The following is a 23,551-nucleotide window of genomic DNA, read 5'->3' on the forward strand; positions in this document are numbered from 1 at the left end:
TAATGGTGGACTTCACCTTGAAATAATTAATGTTTTGTTAATTACTGCCATACGTTGGAATAACGTTGGAGTAATGTTGGAGCAACGTTGTGACAACGTTGTAACAATGTTGGAGCAATGTTGCCAGACAACGTTGGAGCATTGTTGCTGGACAGCGTTGAACCAACGTTGTAAACATAGTTGGACTGACGATGTATGCACGTGCACGTCCATCGCTGCTTCAACGTTGCCCATCAACGTTGCAGCAACGCTCTTATTGATGACTCAGCCGACATTATACCAACGTTGGCGCATTGATGGTGGACAACGTTGAACTGACGTTGGAAATGTTGTTGGTCTGACGATGTATGGACGTGCACTTCTATCGATGATGCAACGTTGCTTACCAACGTTGTAGCAATGTTGTATTTGACTATTTAGCCAACATTGGATCAACGTTGCCAGACAACGTTGGAACATTGTTGCTGGACAACGTTGAACTGACGTTGGAAATGTTGTTGGTCTGACGATGTATGCGCGTGCACTTCTATCGAAGATGCAACGTTTGCCTGCCAACGTTGAGGCAACGGATCGAACACGCGGGACTATCACTGACAAGGTGCCGAACTTAGCTGCTCTGTCTCGCACACAACCTAGAGAATTGCACCAATGTGGCCACACACACACCCACCCACGCGACGCACCGCAGTGATATGTACTCTCACGTTTACACACTAGCACACACTCCCTTGGCACATTAACGCACTGATCGACATATACACGAACATTCAAAAGCACACACACACACATATATAAACGATTTGTAGGCCTAGGCATTTTATTGGACGGATTTATTTTAAGAAGATTAATTGTGAATAATAGAGATTGATACGGCATTCCGCCTTGTCGTATTTCAAAGTTCATTCCGGTATCTTCATAATCAACACGGAGAAAAAAAACCCTGTTTAGTCTGTCTTGTTATGAACTCTCCCGACAATCCACAACACTTTTTTTAAATTAATGTCTTTGATTCATCCTTTACAATACAGCTTGTGGACCTAATAGATTGGGAAGATCATGTGAATACAGATGTAATGCATCACTTGATGACGAAACAGCTTGTAGGGGAGTCCAGATTTGTTTACCAGATCCTTATGGATGTTCTTGCGCAACGGGATACACAGACCTGAATTGCACCACAGGTAAAGTAATCTTACATGTATGTCTACAAACTTTAATTTGTGATCATAACATTTGACAGCAATCCGTTTCAAGATGAGATCTGTATGTGAATAGCTAATTCGTATCATATTACCACAGTACTCAAATGCCAACACAGTTTGAATTGTTTAAGATGCTTTTCACGTACACCCTCACCACAACCCTGCAAATCCATCGAGATACACACACACACACGCGCGCATGCCCACACACTCACCAGTCAGAGAGGAAGGAAATGAGATCAGTTTACTCAAACAATTAAGCCAAATAAAATCACATTACATTTTGATGTATAAATATTTGTCTGCATCTTCTCTCTATATTTACCATAGATATATATATCTACTCGTATTGTTCTTATAAATTATGATTTTCGATTATTTACTGTTCTCTGTATTATAGAATGTGATGTAGGTAAGTTTGGAGCTAGTTGCAGTGAGACATGTCATTGTGTATCAGGAGAATGTGATCGGTTTACTGGAGTCTGTACAGGAAGCCTTACTGATTGCCAGCCGAGATGGACGGGAACCAACTGCCAACGTAAGCCATACACACACTCACACACCGCCCACGAACAGACACACCCACGCACTATATATAAAGTTTTCTTAATAAAGACAGTGAACTGCTTAAGATTAGATATAAATCTGTCATCCGAAAAAGATGAATCGCAGTTTATCTTTGGAATAATGGAGGTCGTCAGTTGCATAACAACGGGGGGCATGGGGGATCAGCTGCCCCCCCCCCCTAAAAAACGGGGAAAAGGAGAAAAAGGGGGAAAAGAAAGAGAAACGTAGTGGGAAAGAAGAAATTGTTCAATATAAAGTTATATTGTATTATAATCATGTTATCTTATATTACATAAGAAATTTTATTTATAACTTCATGAAACAAAATTTGCTCAGGGCCTATGTCTTTATTGTTCCTGGTGCTCGCATCGTCTGATAAATGAGATATATGATCGTGTTGTACTAAAACCTCCAGTTTTCAAAGTCAATATACACCGAGTATATTTCCTAGCACTTCGAGTTATTATTGTTTTATGTAGTGACATATGCTTCTTTTTCATGACTACTTAAAGTGATTTCCCCATTTTAAGGTCTTAATATATTTTCTTTCCGTGCTTACGTTCGCATAAGTGGATTGGTGAGATATGTATGCTCTTCATGAATTCCTAAAATCAGTCCTTAAAATGTCCCTTTTTCATTTGGTAAGTGAAATACGTATTGTCGTAGTGAATTCCTACAAAAATGCCTTAGAATGCCTCTCTTCAGGTCTGAATTTCCTAAATTTTCAGCTCGCGCTTCGCTCTAGCAATATTTGAATAATGAGATGCGTATGTATCATGATTACAATGACTACAAGTGCTTCATGTGTTAAAATGTAATTCTAACAAAATCAGCAAGCACTTGGCACTCGCATTAGATGACTATGGTGAGATATGTATACTCTTAATGGATTCCTAAGATATAGTCCTTAAAATATCCCTGTTTGGGGTCAATATATACGAAAATGTCAACTTGCGCTTCGCGCTCGCATTGTTTATTTAGTGAGACAGGTACTTATCATGATTATAAAAATTTGCTTATAATGTCCCTTTTTAGTCGCAATATCAAAAAAGTTTCAACTCGCGCTTCGCGCTCGCATATTATTTGATCAGTGAGAGAGATGACCGTGTAATGGCACTGTCCTTAAAATGTCTCTATGAGGTTAGTACACCTGGCAACTAAACGCGCTTCGCGCGCTAACTTAGTGATTCAAGTTTTTTACTGGTGCCCTCACCCCAATGTCGTGACCCACGGTACGCCACTGGATGTTGTTTATAGACAATGAAAAGACATGGCCCAAATGATGGAATCTTATTGCGGAGACATAGCTAATACTGATCGTAACATCATTACTTTCTTTACTATTTTACAGAATGCACTGAAGGCAGGTTTGGCCAGAACTGTTCAGGTGAGTGGCATCAAAAATCCTTAACAGCAATTTCACAAAATTTCAGCAAAAGTGTGTGACAAGATTAAGAGCTGTCAAAACACAAGTCCCAAGTTGGTGAAAGTGAATATTTGGAGTTCCGTTTAATTGCAACTTTTTCTCCAAAAGCCCCCCCCCCTCATATTTTATTCCAAATTAAAATTAATTTAGTGTACATTTTATTTAAAAAACATAGTAGGACTATGACAATGCATTAGAGAACACAGAATAACGAAAAAAAATAATGAATAAAAGAAATCAATTTCAATTACAAAATGTGGAGGAAGTTACCTTCAATATCAGTCACTTTGCTTTCTCGCTTGAACATTTAAATGTTAATTTCTGCCCCATATGGAAATAAATGCTTCATCGTGACCAAGAATATTGTAGAAACCCAATTTACTGATTTAATATAACATCAAGGTTGGTTTGTAGTTATCCCACAATTCTTATTTTGTCCCTTTTTCATACATAAGTATTGTAGCCGAACCGACTTTCTCTCCTGACGAGCTGGTTCGTTTCGGCTGCAATATACAACCAGTTGGTGTAAAGTCCGTCTTTTTCACTTCTGACTCTTTGCTCCTTCTAAGTTAACTTAGACTATATCCCGTGTATTTCAACATCTCCGTCATTCCGTATCTCCGTTTTCTCCGTTATTCCAGTATCTCCGTAATTTCAGTATTTCGGTATCTCAGTAATTTCAGTATTCTCACTCATCTCGGTGTTTTCAGAATCTCGGTAAAGTCAGTATTTTCCGTATTCTCAGTAAAGTCGGTATTTTCCGTATTCCGGTAAAGTCAGTATTTTCTGTACTCTCACTTCTTCTGGTCAGTATTTCCAACACTTTCGTACTTCAGCTCTTCCGACCATGTATACTGTAGCTCCGTACATCAGAATAACGACATGTAAGCAAGGCATTCAGTTTCTATAACTTTACTGAAGAAATCATGCTCATCCTGTCGCAGCAGGTTCCGATGAAAATTGAACAGAGTTTCGACCAATAACCTATTACTGCCAAGCATAATGCGTGGCTCATAATCGAGCATGGAGCTCGATTATGCTCAACAATTCAGCAGGGAGGTTGTCAGGCCGTAAAATTTAATCATCTTTTAAAACTACTTAAAGTCATGAGATAAATCTTTTTAACAACAACTATGATAATTGTTACTATTTTTTTTAAACCTTAACAGTGAAAAACAATTAAAAATGAATATCTAACATGATCATATAGTTGTAAACATCGTTATTTCTCAGCATATAGTGCTTTTATATATTTTAGAGAAAATACCTATATAATCGATTACTGAATTTCCCTATGCAACTATATACATGGATTAAAAATTATTCTACGCTCTTCACCGATTCAAAACTATGACAAACATTAAATAAACCTTTCATTTCGTTACACAACTCCCTCCTTCGAAAAGCTCGGTCCCCGAGCTGACCAATTCAGTAACAAAATATACCAGAATGTAATTCTAAACAAAACTGCACTACATGGTTTACTTACAACTTTCAATAGATTAAATATTGCTATCCGTACTTGTGCAAACGATTTCGAATATTTTCCTTTCCCTGATTTTATCAACATAATGCTAATTGTTACATACAAATATCAATTTCTAACAAGACGTTTATCGGCAGTCATAACAATTGCATTACTGACTTCAATTTATTTTGCATTAGAAAAACCGACAAATTAAAATGCTTAAACTACGGCATGTATACAAAATAGCAACAAGAACGTAATAATTCAGTTTGGCAACTAAAAGTCCAATGTTTTATGAATTAAAGTCCAGTGCAACGATGTCTTTCAAATTTAGTCCTTTATCAGTTCTTTGGAAACATAGATGGATAGACTGGAAGACTGTTATGTCCAGCTCTTCTTAACATCATCACGGATACCGAATGCGTTTCCGGAGGTCTTCCCTTCTTTGGTCCAACAAACAGAGTGGCGGTACTTGACAACGGTTGTGCGAATGTCCAGGTTTTCAGATCAACACCTTGGTGCCTGTTCATGCGAACCGTCTGTGATGTCTGTTGCCTTCCTCCATCGCTGTTCATCTGGTCTAGATATCTCCTGCTGTTTTGGTTTGGATGGTCCTACCTCTTCCGTTTCATTGTCTTGCTGCACAAGACAGACTTTCTCATGGTCAAGCAACGGGCTCTTAGGTGAGACATTACCGAAGTCCTCAAACGATCTTGGCACCGATTCCAGACATTCAACTGGAACATCCTGCACAGTCTCAGCCAACTGGTCATGCAACTGCTTCGGCCCACCCGCCAAAGTGCACCCACCAAATGGCTCCACACCTGTGACTCCCTTGTCCATCAGGCCTGTGACCGATATTCCAGCTCTATCGAATTGTCCTCCAGGGATTGCTGTACCAGTACATCGTTTAGTGCTCCTTGTCTCTGGTTCCTCATAGTCAGTCGAGATAGTACCCAACTGCTGTCCAACAATTCCGCAAACGAAGGTGTTTCCCTCTGATTTTTCAACACCTGCCTGATCAGCTTCGGAATATTTCTCTCCTGAATTTCCGTCATCTGACTCTGGCTCTTCCGATTCCATTTGCAGAAGGTCTTGAATGAACATTTTCATTCTCTCTTTCAAGGAGGGTTTTCCAGTACGGACATGAATTCCGCCACCATCTCGGGTTACAGCAGAACTGTATCTGGCTTGCTGGTATTCCCACCTTTCATCCTCCATCCTTGAGAACGCCTCCGCATTCAGAGCAGCTTCTATTGCCTCGTCCAGTGATCTTGGTTGGGAGCGGAAAACCTTTTCTCGGACTTTGCAATCTACAATCGCATCTAGAAAGTGCCCCCTCGCCAACCGGTCCTGTCCGACTTCATCAAATTCAGGATAGGCGAGAGCCGTCAGCTCTCTTATACTCCATCCTAATTCCTGAAGTTTCTCTCCTGGTCCTCTCCGTCGCTGTCGCAACTCGGCAAGGTAGACCTCTGCCTTACCACCTGGACCATACCTTTTCCTCATTCTGTCCACTAGTTCATAGTAACTGAGTCGCCTTCCTGTTTTCTGCGTAAGCAGTGTAACCGCAGAACCTCTCAGGCTGGCAGCCAGATATTCCATTGCCTCAAATTCTCCCCAATGATTCACCACAATGCACGCCTGAAAATGGCTCAGATATTCTTCAACCGGAGTGCGGCCATCGAATTGATCTGGTACAATATTTGGTTCTTTTAATCTAACTTCGTGATGATTTAGCAGTAATTTTCCTGATTCGGTTCTCATCTCGGGTGCTCGTCTATGTCGGGTATCTTGTAGCTCAGTCCTGGAAAATTCTTGTTCCAGTTCGGTACGCTGCGGTATCCTTGCTGCTCTGAAGTTGTCAGTTTGTGAAGATCGGAACTGAACTCTCGGCCCATGCCTACCGCACGCCTCATCAGTCCCCCATGATGGCGTCAACCCCATCCTGGTCCGTATCTCCGCCATCATCTGATCAATCTCCGCCATACTGCTCTCCAACTTCTCCATCACCTCAGCCGGCGATACCGCACGCCATCTTTGTCCTCGAACATCCATTTCCTCTGAACTTCTACACCAACAATCCCACTTCTGACACTACGTGTAGCCGAACCGACTTTCTCTCCTGACGAGCTGGTTCGTTTCGGCTGCAATATACAACCAGTTGGTGTAAAGTCCGTCTTTTTCACTTCTGACTCTTTGCTCCTTCTCAGTTAACTTAGACTATATCCCGTGTATTTCAACATCTCCGTCATTCCGTATCTCCGTTTTCTCCGTTATTCCAGTATCTCCGTAATTTCAGTATTTCGGTATCTCAGTAATTTCAGTATTCTCACTCATCTCGGTGTTTTCAGAATCTCGGTAAAGTCAGTATTTTCCGTATTCTCAGTAAAGTCGGTATTTTCCGTATTCCGGTAAAGTCAGTATTTTCTGTACTCTCACTTCTTCTGGTCAGTATTTCCAACACTTTCGTACTTCAGCTCTTTCGACCATGTATACTGTAGCTCCGTACATCAGAATAACGACATGTAAGCAAGGCATTCAGTTTCTATAACTTTACTGAAGAAATCATGCTCATCCTGTCGCAGCAGGTTCCGATGAAAATTGAACAGAGTTTCGACCAAAAACCTATTACTGCCAAGCATAATGCGTGGCTCATAATCGAGCATGGAGCTCGATTATGCTCAACAATTCAGCAGGGAGGTTGTCAGGCCGTAAAATTTAATCATCTTTTAAAACTAGTTAAAGTCATGAGATAAATCTTTTTAACAACAACTATGATAATTGTTACTATTTTTTTAAACCTTAACAGTGAAAAACAATTAAAAATGAATATCTAACATGATCATATAGTTGTAAACATCGTTATTTCTCAGCATATAGTGCTTTTATATATTTTAGAGAAAATACCTATATAATCGATTACTGAATTTCCCTATGCAACTATATACATGGATTAAAAATTATTCTACGCTCTTCACCGATTCAAAACTATGACAAACATTAAATAAACCTTTCATTTCGTTACAGTATATATATGTAATTTCCCCTACCTTTGGGGAGAGATTTCCGCCCATGAGTATGACCCACGAAATGGCGGCCAAAAATGTTATTATTCTGTGCTGCATTCATATATTGAACTGCTAATCAAAGTATATATGTTCTATCCTGTAAACATGGTAAAGGTACGATTGAAATTGAAAATATAGCAAAGAACGAAGGCCAGCCGGATATCGGATTCACCTGCCGAAGAGATGGTGAGGAGGATGAGTATCTGTCGTCAGCACAACCGGTTGTCCGGCTCCACCGGGTAACCGATGCCCAAGGACGGTTGTCGGATGAAGGGATTACAAGAATCGGAGATCTCCAGCAGGATTCGACAACTATCGATTTCTTCCAAGTCGATCAGGTAGCTGCAGATGATCTGTTTGTCTGTATAATCTATGATGTGGATAACTACAGAAGTGATGCCGTCCGTGCTGACGTAAACAGTAGGTATCTAAGATGAATAAACAAGTCTCCACTAAGGACGATTTTTGTAGAGAGAAAGCCTCTTCCATAAATTGAGCTTGCTATATTCATGCCAAAGGAAAAGGTCTTTCATAATAGAGATTCGTATATTTTCATAGAGCCTTTTGTATCAAGATGGCATAGATGCACAAATACCAGCATACTGTACAAAATCTTATTCCTCGATCTATATCAAAGACTTGTATTACTTGAAAAATTATAAAAAAAGGAAATCATAGCTATTATTGAATCGTACCGTTCGTTGGTGGGCCTGATGGAAGTAAGCCTACACTCTGATTTTTAACAAAAAGGGGGTAATCTGAATTAAAGCCAATAAGAAAATTACATGAAGCACAAAAGATTACCTGATAAAGCATCGTTAAATTCGATCATAGCAACTGGATTCGGAGCAACGAGCCTCACGATTAAAAAAGGCAGATGAACTGAAGAGTAGTCTCTAATGAGCTGGAATCTACTGAGCAATCTGTTCCTTATGTGGCACATTTAAGAGTGTACACTTGACTAATCCATGTTTTAGAAGTCGGTTGGCATTCCGTAAATATGACAGAGGCCTACGGTCTTGAACCTTTAGCTAGCCAAACGAGGTTGATTTTTCTTGCTTCCTTATCCTTCAAGTTTTACCTCAACTAAGAGGACAGCTTTCGATCGTAGAGGCTACCCAAACCTCGATCACGCTGTCCTGGATTGAGTGGAAGGCTGGGGTCGACATCGGTGATCCTCCAGTTATAGGATACAATGTCTACTACAAGGAGGCTGTGTCTTCAACATGGATCCGTGTTGATCGAAGAAACCCCTTGGATGTGTCAGAATTCATTGATGGTCTAGACCCTGATAGTGACTACCTGTTTGCAGTTTCTGTAGTACGTGAAGGCGACGGAGGCGAAGGACCATTGACCAGCTTCTCTGCAAGTACTGCGTGTTTGCGTAAGTACTACCCAAAGAAATGTATAGTTAGGATGATGATATCAATAGTGCTAGCTCCCTTCATCCCTCGGTGGTTGATGTACTAACGTTTGCAAGCCTGGTATTCTGGTAGTTAGTTTATGCTTCCTGAGAGCTTAGATAGTCATGGAAGGTTTTATGTGTCATTGTACATGACCCACAGTTGGGGCCGATAAATGTAAATGGCTATTAATTAAGTTCAAATCTCCAGTAGATCGCATGGAAGATATCGGATTAAATCCGATCCTCCGATCTTCGAGCATCATCAAGGTGCCGTGGCCGAGTGGTCTAAGGCGCCGACTATACATTTGAAAGTCTGCCGGGGTTCGATCCTCAGCCACGGCACCTATGCCCGTGAGCAAAGCAATTAATCGACATTTCTCTTTTATCCTGTATTCAAATAAATGGAAAATGCTATATGCATTCTTGAAACTAGGTGTGGACTTGTTTATAAAAAAAAAAAAAAAAAAAAAAAAATCAATCATGTTAATGATTAATCCCTCTGATACACAGGAGAAGGATAATTAAACAAAATGTATTTGTATAATATTTGTACAACCTGTTTTAGAATATGACCTTTTGACTGTTCTATAATACTTTAAAATTAGTTTAAATGAATGTTTTATCAGAAAATTTAAACAACAACGTTAAACTTTAATGCAGTAAATATTGTCATTGAACGTTGCTTTTTTTCTGGAAGCTAAACTAGGATGGGCGCATGTGCATTCAGCGACAGACTGTACACTGTAAAAACTGTGGTGTTAAAACTGACACCAATTGGTGTTAATAGAGAACCACACCCTGAGGTGTTAAGATAACACCCTAGAGATTGAACATAACACCAAAGAGTGTAAATGTAACAACCATATGTGTTGTAATAACACCTATAGGTGTAAAACTAACACCACCAATTTAACACCGGTGTAAAATATCTGGTGTGGTCCTCTATGTACACCGGTTAACACCACAGTTTTTGCTGTGTAGCGTTGGAGGTTATTTACAATAAAAAGTGCCGAGTGCAAGTAAAATACAACAGATCCCAGGACAGCCAGGATTGAACAATGCGTATTCATTTTTTTGTATAAATTCACATGTCTCGTTTATTTCCCTTTCTCGTTCTCGTTGTTGAATGGAAGAGCAGCCCCTAGTGGAGTCGTTTCCTACGTCAGAGCCCATCAAGTGTCTTCTCCTGATGAACTTCTTATCACATGGCAGGTAAGTGACAATGAGTAAGATAACTCCCTAATAAATATCCAACTCCCGGTTTCCTTCCCGATGAAAACAGAACAGCTAGTGCCCTTGGTCAAAGCTGAAATGTCGCTCCAACTGTGACAGTGGCTGTTAATTCTTGAATTTTCCGAATTTTTCTCTTTTATTTTGCGAGCAGAACACACGTCTCTCGTCCCACTCTCTCTCCTACGCCACTATCAAACTTGTTGTTGCTACATGGCAAGTGAGATCATTCGGACCATCATTAGGATATTATAAGAGCCCCCCCCCCCCCCCCGCATCTCCGCATGTTCTCACATTTTTCACTTCCTAGGTATAAAAAAACTATCATAGCTTTCAGCTTATTAGCCTGCATGCGAAAGACTCAAGAATGAATTAGGCGTTCAAAATGATGATGGTCAACATTGCCAAGCCTTTCTCGAGATGTTCTCGTAATACGTAGTCCTATTTTGGCGCTTTCTTTGGACAGGTCATAGTTGAAATGAATCGATTTCGTTTAGCCACGAATGACGATCATCATTATACCATTGTTATCTTTTCTCCCTGTATATAAAAAGTCGCCGATATCTAGTGCTGCCCGCGCCAACTGTCGCAGTGGTTTTACGAACATCTCGATCTATTTCTCTTCAATGAGCGATGTCTCTACACAAGGTCAAGTACAGATACCGTTTAATGACACCACCGGAAGTTATTACCTGGACTCACTTGAATCTGAGACTCAGTACTCTGTATACATCACATTATGGAACAAAGATAGCGAAGGTCCACCAAGTGAAGCGTCTTCGGTGACGACATATCAAACAGGTTTTTATAACAACATTACGGGTACTTGAATTTATAATAATTACGATAATTTCGTGATGACGTGGAAAATAAAGTAAAGCATCGTCAACTGAAGAATGTTCACAGAGCGTCAATTAGTTTCCTTTTTTTTTATTTACATAAATCTTGTATAAGACTGAATCTTAAGTGAATTTTAAGTAAGAGAAAAGTAATAATGTGAAAAATGACAAAAAATTATAAATATGATGATGGTGAAGGTCATCTTGAAGATGATCATGACGATGATGACGGTAACATGGTATCAGCGTGGTATTATAAACACTGATAAGAGTTATACTAATAATGATAGTAGAAACAATAATCATGATATTTCCTGTTAAATTTTCACTGATACCATTTTGAGCCAATAATTTCCCCTAGTGATTGAAAGCGAAATCAATGCATTCATTTAAAATCTACCGTTAACACTCTGCCAAGTGGATATGGGTCTTTAATAAATGACATTTTTACTAAATTGCGAATATTTTTTATCACTTTATTATTATTGTTATTATTATTATTATCATAATTTTCATTATCATCCTCATCTCATTTTTATCAATATTTTCCATCACCATCATTATCATAATCATGGTTGTCATAATCATCACCATATCATATTGCACTAATAATGATAACATAAAAAATATGCCATTAAAAACTTTTTATCGTGATTTTTTTTCTTCATACAGGTGCTTCTGGATCACCTGTTCCATGGGCCCTATTTGCAATTACGTTCTTCGTCGCTGTTGTCATCACTATCGCCTTCGTTTTCTTATGGTAAGGTAAAAAAAAGTAAGAGAGAAATGCACTTTGATGAAGAAAACTGTATATTATAGATAAATTGTGGTGAAATATTATGTAAGAGCCTAGGATGGCGTTTTTCTTGGGGTAGAAAACATTGTCACGTTTCGGATCATTTCCACCATTTCCCCTAGCCTTAAGACAAAGCCACATGTCTGATAACTACGTGTATATTAGAAACCGAACGACTATTAAAGATTTACAGTATATATATGTATATATATGTGTGTGTGTGTGTGTGTGTGTGTGTGTGTGTGTGTGTAAATGTGTGTATTTGAAGACTTTAGTTGCAAAAGGGGTTAGGTCCACTTTGGACCGTTCCGAGAAAAAACACGTTTTTTATTCTCACTTATTGCAATATTCTTATGAGAAACTCAATTGTCATGATGTACTACCCTATCATGTGAACATAACATTAAGTATAAAAGAAATCTACCTGTCTTCAATTTTTTTCTATATATATTTAAAAAAAATATCACTGTGTACCCAACCGCTTTTGCAAGTAAACTGAGATGAATCCAATCTCTTTTGATTAAAAAGGTGATTTTTCTTTCCCACTATCATTCACGTTTTCATTTGAATTTCAAATTGTCTTTGGTATCATCAGAGTGACTAAAAATTTAGAGACAGTAAACAATAAAACTTGTGAAAAATGGACCTAACCTCTTTTGACAAATGAGTTCTTCATATTAAGATTTTTGTTGCAAAAGGGGTTAGGTCCACTCCAAGAAAATCATCTTTTTAATTCTCCCATATTGCAATATTCTAATGCGAAACTGAATTTTCATGATACCCTTCCATGAGAACATAAAATTGGGTATAAAAGAAATCTACCTGTCTTCATATTGTTTATGATATCCTTTTCCAACAAAAAAAAATTATGTGTGGACCTTACCCCTTTTGCAACCTTACTGAAATGGACCTAACCCCTTTTGAAAAAAAGGTGATTTTCTTTGCCATTTTAGTTCACTTTTTAATTGGAATTTCAACTTTTCTTTAGTATCTTATAAAGCTTCCAAAAATCTATACATAAAATTCATATTTGATGAAAAATTGACCTAACCCCTTTTGCAAGTGAGCTCTTCATATATATATATATATGAAGAACGCATTTCAACCAACCTGGACATTTCATCAACGATCTACAGGTATGCGTTGCCATCCCTTGCGACCGTGAGACGGATGGCAAACTCAAAGAAGAGAAGCTGATCTACAGTCTCGGGACCCTCGCACCCCACGAAATGAATGTGTCTTTCCGCGCCTTCCCAATGCCTGAGACCAAGTGAACTTTTCTTTCTTTACCGATGGATCGATAGACTCTTTTGCCGTTTTTACTCTACGTCATAATAGTTGCCTGGACTTTACTCATTACGTCACAATATCATCTAACAATGCACCTGTGGCGTTAGTTAGGTTGTTGCGCATTGTATTTATTGCGCGTTGGTATCATCACGTGATGCAACCTGTTTTGGATTTAATAAATTCATCCCTGAAGAAGGTCTATGACCGAAAATTTGGAAGATTATGTCTCCTCACGGCGTTTCTATTAAGTCTTTTTTTGTTTCTACATCATGACGCCGACGCAGAACTCTTTGATTTATATATATATATATATATATACAGAGAGAGAGATAGAGAACAAAAGAGAAATGTTAGCAAGCGCTAGCAATTGAGAACTGATTATTGACCAGATGATCAAAATGCCTTGTCCATAATTTTAATAATAGGGGGTACTTTTCGTCAGCAATAAGAAATCAGTACTAAAATGAACCAACTGTCCTTGCATACATTTATGTTCACGGGCGACGCGCCGCCAAATCTGGAGCATGCTGACCTATAGGTGATGTGTTTTTTTTTTTTCAATTAAACTTGCGGGTAATTATAGAAATAGACAAATCAGACATTTCTTTTCGAAATGTTTTTTCTTCTTTACCAATCTCTTTCTCATGTAGTCCTCCACCTATATCACCCCAATCAGTTATATCAGGAGGAGAGACATGTGGGTCATATAGTGATTCAGTTCGCTTTTCGCCTCCCAGACACAGGTGACGCCAAACAAATAATGACAATGATAATGTTTTCTCCTTTTGTGTATCTTGTTCTATGCAGGAGAAGATCTTGTAAAACAAACTCTGACCCTGAGCCTCCCAAGGCAAGCAGGACAAAGTCCGTTAAAGAAGAGTCAACATATGAAAACCCAGTCTTTGATGAACCTCCTGTTAACCAGTACGAAAGTTTGGACGCCATCACCACGAACGACGATTACATGATACCTGATGCCCCGTAAAGCCCGTCTCACACTAAGAATGCGATCCGGTGCGACGTGATTTTTCAAGAAATCGCATTTTGCATTAAAGGACAAGTCCACCCCAACAAAAAGTTGATTTGAATAAAGAGAGAAAAATCCAACAAGCAAAACACTGAAAACTTCATCAAAATCGGATGTAAAATACGAAAGTTATGCCATTTTAAAGTTTTGCTTAATTTCACAAAACAGTTATACGCACATCCTAGTCGGTATGCAGATGAGGAGACTGAAGACGTCATCCACTCACTATTTCTTTTGTATTCTATTACATGAAATATAAAATATTCTATTTTTCTCCTCATTGCCAAGTGAAACAAGGCTTGAACAGGCTCCATGAACAGTTGGACCTACAGCATTACTTAAAACTATATTATTCATTCGAGTTGGTCCCTATTGTCAAATCTGTAAAAAATGAAATATTTTATAATTCAAACAATAAAAAACAAAAGAATTAGGGAGTGATGGACATCATTGACCATCGCATTTGCATGTCACTGAGTTGTGCATATCACTGTTTTGTGAAAAATAAGTGAAAATTTAAAATGTCATAACTTTCTTATTTTACACCCGATTTTGATGAAATTTTCAGCGTTATGCTAGTTTGATTTTTCTCTATTTATTCAAATCAACATTTTTCTGGGGTGGACTTGACCTTTAAATATGAAAGTTGTAAGAAGTAATATTATCTTATTCAAAGTTTGGCATATTTCTAGGAAAACTAAAATCATAGTTTTACTTTGCGGCAAGCCCTGTGGTCGGAGTAAAGGCCAAATCAGCTTCAAGTCGCAGTCGATGATGACGTCATTACGATTTAGAATTGATTTTTTTTTTAAGGGAGGTTCTAACTGGACAGAATTTCGATTTCAGTAGTCCTACCACTATTCTGAACTCTGATCCGTAATATTTTACTAGTAACTGTTGGAATATCCATATCAAATTTTATCACTATTAATTTTAAATCTGGATGGCAACGAATCGCATAGTGCGAGACGGGCACAACACAAATGATAGCGATTAACCGTCAACTACACACTAAGAAATAAAGGTTCAAAATTGAACCCCGAAAGGTTGATGCAAAATCAGCACCCTATGGGTTAAAAAATTGAACCCTGCGGTTGTGGTTCATTTTTGCACCCTGCGGGTTCAAAGCTGCACCCCTAAATTTTAAATTGAACCCCTAGGGGTGCAGTTTTGAACCCGCAGGGTGCAAAAATGAACCCCAACCGCAGGGTTCAATTTTTGAACCCCAAATCAGGGGTTCAATTTTTGAACCCTTAGGGTGCTGATTTTGCATCAACCTTTCGGGGTTCAATTTTGAACCTTTATTTCTTAGTGTGTAGAATAAAAAAACAGTCTGATTGGTTCCCGATCAGTCTACTGAGAAATGAGCGCATACAACGATGATCTAGATAAGCCATTTCATTTAGCGATTAATGGCTAACCTTTGTTACGGGCCGCTGATTTCAATGTAATCTGAGTCATCTATTTGATATTCAGGCTGTTTTTTTATTTAAATGTGGGCAATGTCCTAGAAAATGCTAGTATCAAAATATGCTTAAAGGAAAAGTCCACCCCAACAGAAGGTTGATTTGAATAAAAAGAACAGAATAGTCCAACAAGCATAACACTGAAAATGTCATCAAAATCGGATGTAAAATAAAAAAGTTATGACATTGTAAAGTTTTTCTTAATTTCACAAAACAGTTATATGCATATCCTGGTATGCAAAATGAGGCGAGACTGATGACGTCATCTACTCTATTTTCTCCTCATTGTCAATTGAAACAACGATTATTCCTCCCTGAACACGTGGAATAGCATTAATCGTTAAGCATGTTTAGTACTATATGGTTCAATCAAGTTCGTCCTTATTGTCAAATCTGTTAAAAATGAAAAATCGTATAATTCAAACAATAAAAAACAAAAGAAATGGTGAGTGAAGGACATCATTGACTGTCTCGTTTGCATGGCACCGAATTAGGCAAATCACTGTTTTGTGAAAAATAAGCGAAACTTTAAAGCGACCTTTCATTGACAAATCATGGGGAAATCAAGGCCAATCTCAGAACAGAGCAGGGATTCAAGTCTTTCACTCGGCCGCATGCCTGGGGTTGCTATGTAATAGACGTCGACATGTCTGGGATGTCTATAGGAGAGCAATAGTTAGTAGACTAACCAACCAGAAGTTAACTGCGTGTTTTCACTTTGAAACAAGTGACTTCACAGAGGTTATTTATTTTGGTTTACAATCAAGAGACCTGCTATGAGTCTAGGATTTGGGATTGTTTGAAACTGGAATTGCGATGATCCGAAGTAAATAACCATGACGAGTTCGGTCAAATTCGTGCTGTCCGAACTTTTATCGCATTAGTCCGACGGGCGCTTATGACGGACGGATTATATTATGCAAGTCAATTGACCTTTCGCAGATATCGTATTGTAATTTCCACATGATTTGTCAGTGGCAGGGCCTTTTAAAATGTCATAACTTTCTAATTTTTCTTCCGATTCTGATGAAATTTTCAGCATTATGCTAGTACGATTTTTATCTATGTTATATAATTATATTTACAGAATGATAGGTGAGTTTTCATTTACCAAAAGATGAAACATTAGTCTGTCATTTTTTCTTGCACCCTTCAATTATTGTACAAAGGTATCCCACGATTACAGTAATGTAGCCTCTTAATATAAAGACTGTGTTACTATGTAACATGAACTTCTGGCATTACATATCAACTTGTGCTGGGGCCCGTTTCACAAAGGACTTTAAACTGTTGTAACTTTGCCATTATGGCAACTACCGGTGGAAACCTTGATTATGATTGGATGCTGAGCCCTGTTACCATGGTAGTTACCATAATGACAAATTTAAAACAGTTATAAGTCCTTTATGAAATTGGCCCCAGGTGCGTGTGTTGTCAGTGGTAAGAGTAAGGTATCGTTAAAACAACCAAAATACGAAGTATCAACTCCTTGAGCCCGTTTCATTCAAGGGTTGCAATAAAATACTACTACAATAAAATTAATCAATGACTTGCGGGTGATTTTTTTTATTTTTTCTTATTTTAAGGCAATACTTTCTGCAGAGGATTTTTTAAAAGAAGATATTCTTTATTAACCCCTAATGGTCAGTAAATTTTCAACAAAGTCAATTCCATATACATTTTTTGTTACAAAGAGTTGCATACTTACAACAGATTAGCACAAATAACGTGAATAATAATTAACAGTAACGAAAAGGCATACAGAGAAATCATACAGAGCGATCTTGTTGTACACGTATTACACATTCAAAACTTACAGCTGGGATAGGCAATAAACAATTTATGTAAAGATCCCTCGGAACTAATGCAGAGAAAGATAACTTTAAAAGCGAATGGAGCCCTTGAATATGTTCTAAGTACTACGTCAGCTACATAGGGGTATATCATAATTATTTTAGCACAACCAAGGGACTGTAGTCGTGCGTAACTTACGCACAGCTTAATCAAACGGACAGCGCGCGGGTTTTTTTTCGCCAGTACTTGCGCACCCGACGCGAGAGGGCGGTGGAATTGACGAGATAATATGGTTTGTTTAGTCAAGCTGCGCCACATGAATAATCATAGACACGAAACGTTAGAATATAATAATATTTCCGATCCAGCGATTAGCTAGACTGAAGTGGCTCAATGGGCAAGCCACTCCTGCAGTTGAGTCCATGACGTAAGCCCCGCGTAGGTCGATTTTTTCAAAGAATTTCTTTTATTTTACCCCTATTTTTTATTGAGGCAAGACTGAAGATACAAGTCTAAGATTTGTAACCTACTCTGATTCAAACCTTTCAAAACGGCCTATTATATCGCAGTTCCCACTGTCGTTTCACATCGGATACACAAGTCCTGGCGAAAATATTGTTGTTGTTTTTTTTAATCCCGCGCAGGCGACCTTATTATGAGTAATGAATAATAATGTAGGCCCGATTAAGAAATTCTGAGAAAACAAATGCTGATTATGATAGATTGTGAGAAGAAAAAAATGAGGATACCTACATTCTGCAATGCTCTGCACGTTGATGATCTCAAACCCGTAATTACTGATGTTACCAAGGCTACTGTTAGCCGCCACGTCACAGGTGAAGTACTGCGGCAGATCCGCTCCGTCGGATCGGCCGAGTATCTGGGCCTTCACTGTACGTGTATAAATCAGAACACATTATGATCTGACCAATATCTGTTTGTGGCTAGTTTATTTAGGAATGAATGATTTCACCTTGTGACCACTGATGACCGTTTATCTAGAAGCTTTGTCCACAGGGGGCACATCTGGCCCGTGCTCGACCGCCCCCCCCCCCCCCTTGAGAGGCATAATCAAAATATGTAATGTCAGTTTGGCGTTCTAACACAAATGTGACCACATCCCCTTTCTTTATTTATTTTGCTTGAGTGAGTGAAAACTTTTTTTGGGGGGTCAACATTTCATTCAGCTTGAACCCCCCTCTTTCAAAGATCCTACGTACGCTACTGCTTTAGAGCATAATTATATTATATTTCACTTCAATTTCTCTTTAATATCCAGTCTACCCCAAGACTAGGTGTACCTTCGTCATGATAATTAGAGCACATGTGATGGATGAATCCTTAGGATAAGCGAAAGATATTTCTGGGGTATATCCAACAATATGTCCATGTGTATAAACGTCACACATCGTGTTCGTAATGCAATGGGAGGATCTTTATAGCACTAATTGTCCTTGGTTAATAACAATATTTTTGCCATGTTAAAAACGAATTAAGCCAGAGAGCCTGCACTCATCAAATATCATACCTTGTACTTCATAGCCACTCTTCCGCCTCCGATAAACTCTCATCTTGAAGTCCTCCGAAGTCATCTCCTCGAAGGGACCACTGTCGACATCGTCCGTGTGCATAAAGCGGACCCGCAGTCGTGCTTCATCGCCGGCTTCGTCCGTGTGAACACGCACCATGCACGTGAGTAAGACGTGCTCCGTACTCTCTCCCGTGAAAGAGATGAACCGATGTCCTTGCGTGCTCATTCGTATGACCTTTGCGGGAAGATCTGCGAGAAAGTGACGTAATGCGAATTGTTTTAGAAATCATGGCGAATTTCATTTGCGTTACATTATTGGCTCATCCAATCAATGATATACTGATAATACTTAGTTGTCATATAACGCATATCACACTATGATTTTCACGTCCCAATAAGAGGCTAAGCGCTTAATTCCGGTTACCGGCTTGGATCCCGGGTCTTGGATATCAATCCCCTGTCTATACCGCGGCCCTTTCACACGGTTAAAATGACGATTCCAATGAAAAAACAATGACGGGTTTTTAGCACGTGTGAAACCAAACCAGAACATGATTAGAATCACGAACGCTACTCACAATCACGAATTCAAATTCTACTCCGGAGGTGAATTCCAGTTAAGTTTCACTCAAATCATAGCTTTCGAGTGAGCGTGTGAAAGGTCCGATGATTGTAAAGACGAATTGCAATCATCATTACAGTGATGATTCAAGATTCACGTGTGAAAAGGCACTTAGACCAGCTGCCTAGCTAGATTTTGCAGCCCGTGGGCATTTCAAGGAATTGATTCCTGTCAGGTGCCCATTACCTAATCTTGATTAAATTAAGCAAAGTGTGGATAAATTCTTCATCTTTTCTTCTTCTTGTTCTTCTCCCATATAGCGTCCGCATCTTTTCCCTTTTTATACGCTTTCTTTCTTGTTCTCATTCTCCTTTTCCTTCACTTCCTTCTTCCATTTATTATCATTTCCTCTACCCCTTTCCCTCTCCACTGTGACTATCGACCCCTCTTTCCTTTTTTTTCTCTAACCCTCCCCTTGCTTTCCCCTTATCTTATCAGTCTCCAAATCTAATTAATCCCGACCCTTTTCACTTCAACTTCAGTGACATCTTCATGAGAACTAAGGAACAATCTCCACAATTCTATAAAGAACGCAGGTTCACCCAATGTATTAAAAAACCCTCTAAAACACATCATTTTATAATGCCCGCTTGCCAGCAATGGTCTTTCAATATTCTTTTTTATTCACTTTCATGGTTATGTTTTGTTTCATTGTAGATTCTTTATTATATACCTAAGAAAAGGCGCTATAAAAATGTTATTATTATTATCATTATTATTGTTGTTATTGTTATCATTATTCGCTTATCTCTCAACCCATTCTGCATTAATCAAGACTTAGTATTAAATATTACGGTACCTCTGTCCTGTTCGTGTTGAAACACTCGTTCCACATCTTCAGGCGAAAGCATGGCGTAATAAACCCTTAGATCCGTGATCATTATTGTACGAATATCCGATGACGTCAAACTCTCACTGTCCCCCGCAGTGAGTAAGTGGAAAGATTTGTTCGCTGCTCGAAACTCGTCCAAAGACAACTTCGCCCCATCCAACGACCCACGACTCGTTGCAGTGACTTCTTGAGAGTTGATGTAGATCTTAAGATCATCATTGCCCTCGGGCATGTCGGGATTACAGGTTAAAGTCGCGAATTCCCAGTCGGACCTTGGTATCTCAGCTCTTTTGGTGGACGTTCCATCTCCATGGTAACAGGAGACAACCAGGTGGTCTTCCTGCAGAGTGGCGATCAGGTATGGAGAGCGAAACACGTGGATGGGCAGAGACTGGTCGTCGTCCTCGCCTCCATTTCTTAACCAGAAACTCACAGTAATGCCCCCGGTCTGGTTGCAGCAGGCGATGTCGGTTAGACAGCTTTGGACGAACGGTTGGAAAGCCAAACTTGAGAGTCCGTTGGTCGCGACTGCGCATCGGTTAAATTGTGAGTTTGGACCATTCCTCTGCTTCATTCCCTCACTTAGAGGGGCAAAGTAGGCCAGGGTTGAGAGGGAGAGGAAGGGAAGGCAGACAGAGGGGGAGAGGGAGAGACAGACAGAGAGGGGGAGGGAGGAAGTGATAAAGAGTATAAGAGAGAAGATATAAATTGAGAGGAGACAACATTTATGATCGAGGAGAAAGGGAAAGAGGCGAAAAGAGAAAATTAAAGAATGAGGACAGAGAAACGGAAAGGAGAGGGGGGAGGGTGAGAAACGAAGGAGAGAGAATTAAAAGAAAGAAAGAGAAAGATGTCAATGACAATCAGCACCTTTTTATTTCTAAAATTTCACCAATCAATAGCATGAATACGATACATAAGTGGGCACCCATAGCATATTCATCTCTGCCAATAGAGTTGTATGGCCTCTGATCTTGTTTTTTTTTTCTTCTTTTATACTATATCTTGTATTTACAATATTAACTCTGTTATACTACAGTCACACGGCCCCTTAAGGTAGCTGCGAGTGCTTACGGATAAAAATCCGTAAGCATCCGTATCCATCACGGAAATAAAAGGAAGGGGAAAGCTGATCGTGCGTGAAGAAGTGTCGCCCACGATCGTACGTAGTCACGTGACTGCCGCCATCTTGCTAGATGCGTGTGCGATTTCCGTGTCATTTGCTCTATAAATATAATAACACGAAACGGAATTATGTCTATGTTTTCTGCATTTAACTGCATCAATATACAACGGAAATGATGTGGAAATTCTTTTCACATGTGTTCCTTTTATTTCCGTGGTATCCATCCGTAGCTCAATCCGAAGGATCCGCAGCGGGAATTTTGAAAATCTCAAAATTTTGCTGCGGATGAAAATACGTAAGCATCCGCAGAATATACGTTATCCATACGTAAAATACGTACACTGCAAAAATTACTTTAATGTTACTTTACCACCACCATCACATTTTTAAACAATATTTGTTTTCTTTAAACCAAGCACTTTCTTTAAAAGGTGTTTCACATTGCGGATACTAACGAATTATTTAACTCTCTTGGTTATTATTCTGCCATATATGCTATACCTGTCAAATGGAAAATGTTTGCAAAAAACCTAAAAAGACATTTATTACCAAGAGGAAACTGGCATGAACAAGGTAACGAAAGGGTGTAAATTTATTTTTGAAATATGTGTTGAGAAAATCTTTAAAACTCCTTTTTTACAAACTACATGGATGAACATTGTTTCAAAACCAATTGTTACTTGGGACAAAATGTATATGATTCCTTTTAAATGTTCTTTATCAAGAACATTTAGATATCTACAATATAGAATTCTTCATGATATCCTTGGTGTTAAAAGGTATCTAAAAACTGTTGGTATATTAAATTGTGATTTGTGCACTGTTCCTTTGTTCAAGACAATCTGAAACTATTGCCCATTTATTTTGGGAAGCCCCTTTACTTTGAAAAATACACTCTCAACAGTGAAATACTGTTATCGTTCAATAATTTTGTACGTCGAATACTAGGTGGAAATAATATTTGTTTTAATTGTGATATTATTTTTATATGCTAAATATCATATATTTTCAACTAGGTGTAGGTTATTTAGCTTTTTCACCATTTCAGAAGAAATTTAGATATCAGCATAAGATACAAAATAGTTTATTGTTCATGTTGATGGGTCGAGGCACATCGAGCTTAATTAAATTTTCTTTTTTTCTATGTGTACACCTGTATAATATTGTTTGCGATATATTTCATGCTCTTTGCATTTGATTATAAGATTTGTGGAGAAAAATTGAATAAAGACTTTCTTTGAAAAAAAAAAGTCTGTATATCTGCAACTTGTCTGTAAATATATCAAAGCACATTATGGTAAACATTCATAAAAAAACAACGTATTCTAGTTATCAGACTTCATGAAATGCGACTGAAGCAAGTTCCGATCAACATTGGTTTATATGTGGATGATGCGGAACCAGAGGAAGACGACATGCGCAGACACGAGCGTAACTTATCCGTATCGTCCGTAAGTCATTCGTGAAATTCGTAAGTCATCCGTTATATCCGTATGTCGTCCGTGACATCCGTACCGTCCGCAAAATTAAGAGATAACTTTAGCTTAAAATTTCCGTTATTTTGAGGGTAACAAGTGGAGCGCCTCTGGCAGTCTCGCCTGCATTACGCGATTCAATATTGCAGCAGTGCTGACTTTGAAAACAACTATCAAATAATTATTCACAAAACACAATTCATAAAATAATATACAACATTCATTGGCCCTAAATTACATTTGACATTGATCATGTGACCTATAAGACTTGTGCAAGGTGATCAGTAATATTAATTTACCCCTACATGTATGTCCACATTTCATGAACTATATCCGTAAACTTTCAAAAATATGATGGCAATTAAACGATTACTCCCAACACTG

General features: G+C 38.7%; 2 protein-coding genes across 2 annotated transcripts in view; one reads left to right on the forward strand and one right to left on the reverse strand.

The window, feature by feature from the left end:
• Positions 1–21,142, reverse strand: part of LOC135157190 (uncharacterized) — a 62,568-nt gene extending 41,426 nt beyond the window's left edge. The window contains exons 1-3 of the mRNA XM_064112067.1: positions 20,534–21,142; positions 19,110–19,361; positions 18,335–18,472 (exon numbers count right to left, since the gene is read on the reverse strand). Coding sequence (XP_063968137.1) covers positions 18,335–18,472; positions 19,110–19,361; positions 20,534–21,140 — 997 coding nt within the window. The 5' untranslated portion in view covers positions 21,141–21,142. The remainder of the gene's footprint in view (positions 1–18,334; positions 18,473–19,109; positions 19,362–20,533) is intronic.
• LOC129280952 (angiopoietin-1 receptor-like) lies at positions 1,025–16,208 on the forward strand (the record flags this gene model as incomplete). The annotated part of the gene is made up of 9 exons (XM_064112128.1): positions 1,025–1,181; positions 1,603–1,740; positions 3,121–3,156; positions 7,849–8,154; positions 8,810–9,118; positions 10,278–10,351; positions 10,924–11,170; positions 11,881–11,968; positions 14,102–16,208. Coding segments are annotated over 9 exons (1,533 nt in total), but the record flags the coding sequence as incomplete, so codon positions are not given.
• Positions 21,143–23,551: the final 2,409 nt, after the last annotated feature.

Source organism: Lytechinus pictus, chromosome 17 (genome assembly GCF_037042905.1).
Source record: "Lytechinus pictus isolate F3 Inbred chromosome 17, Lp3.0, whole genome shotgun sequence".
In the NCBI taxonomy this organism is placed as follows: Eukaryota; Metazoa; Echinodermata; class Echinoidea; order Temnopleuroida; family Toxopneustidae; genus Lytechinus; species Lytechinus pictus.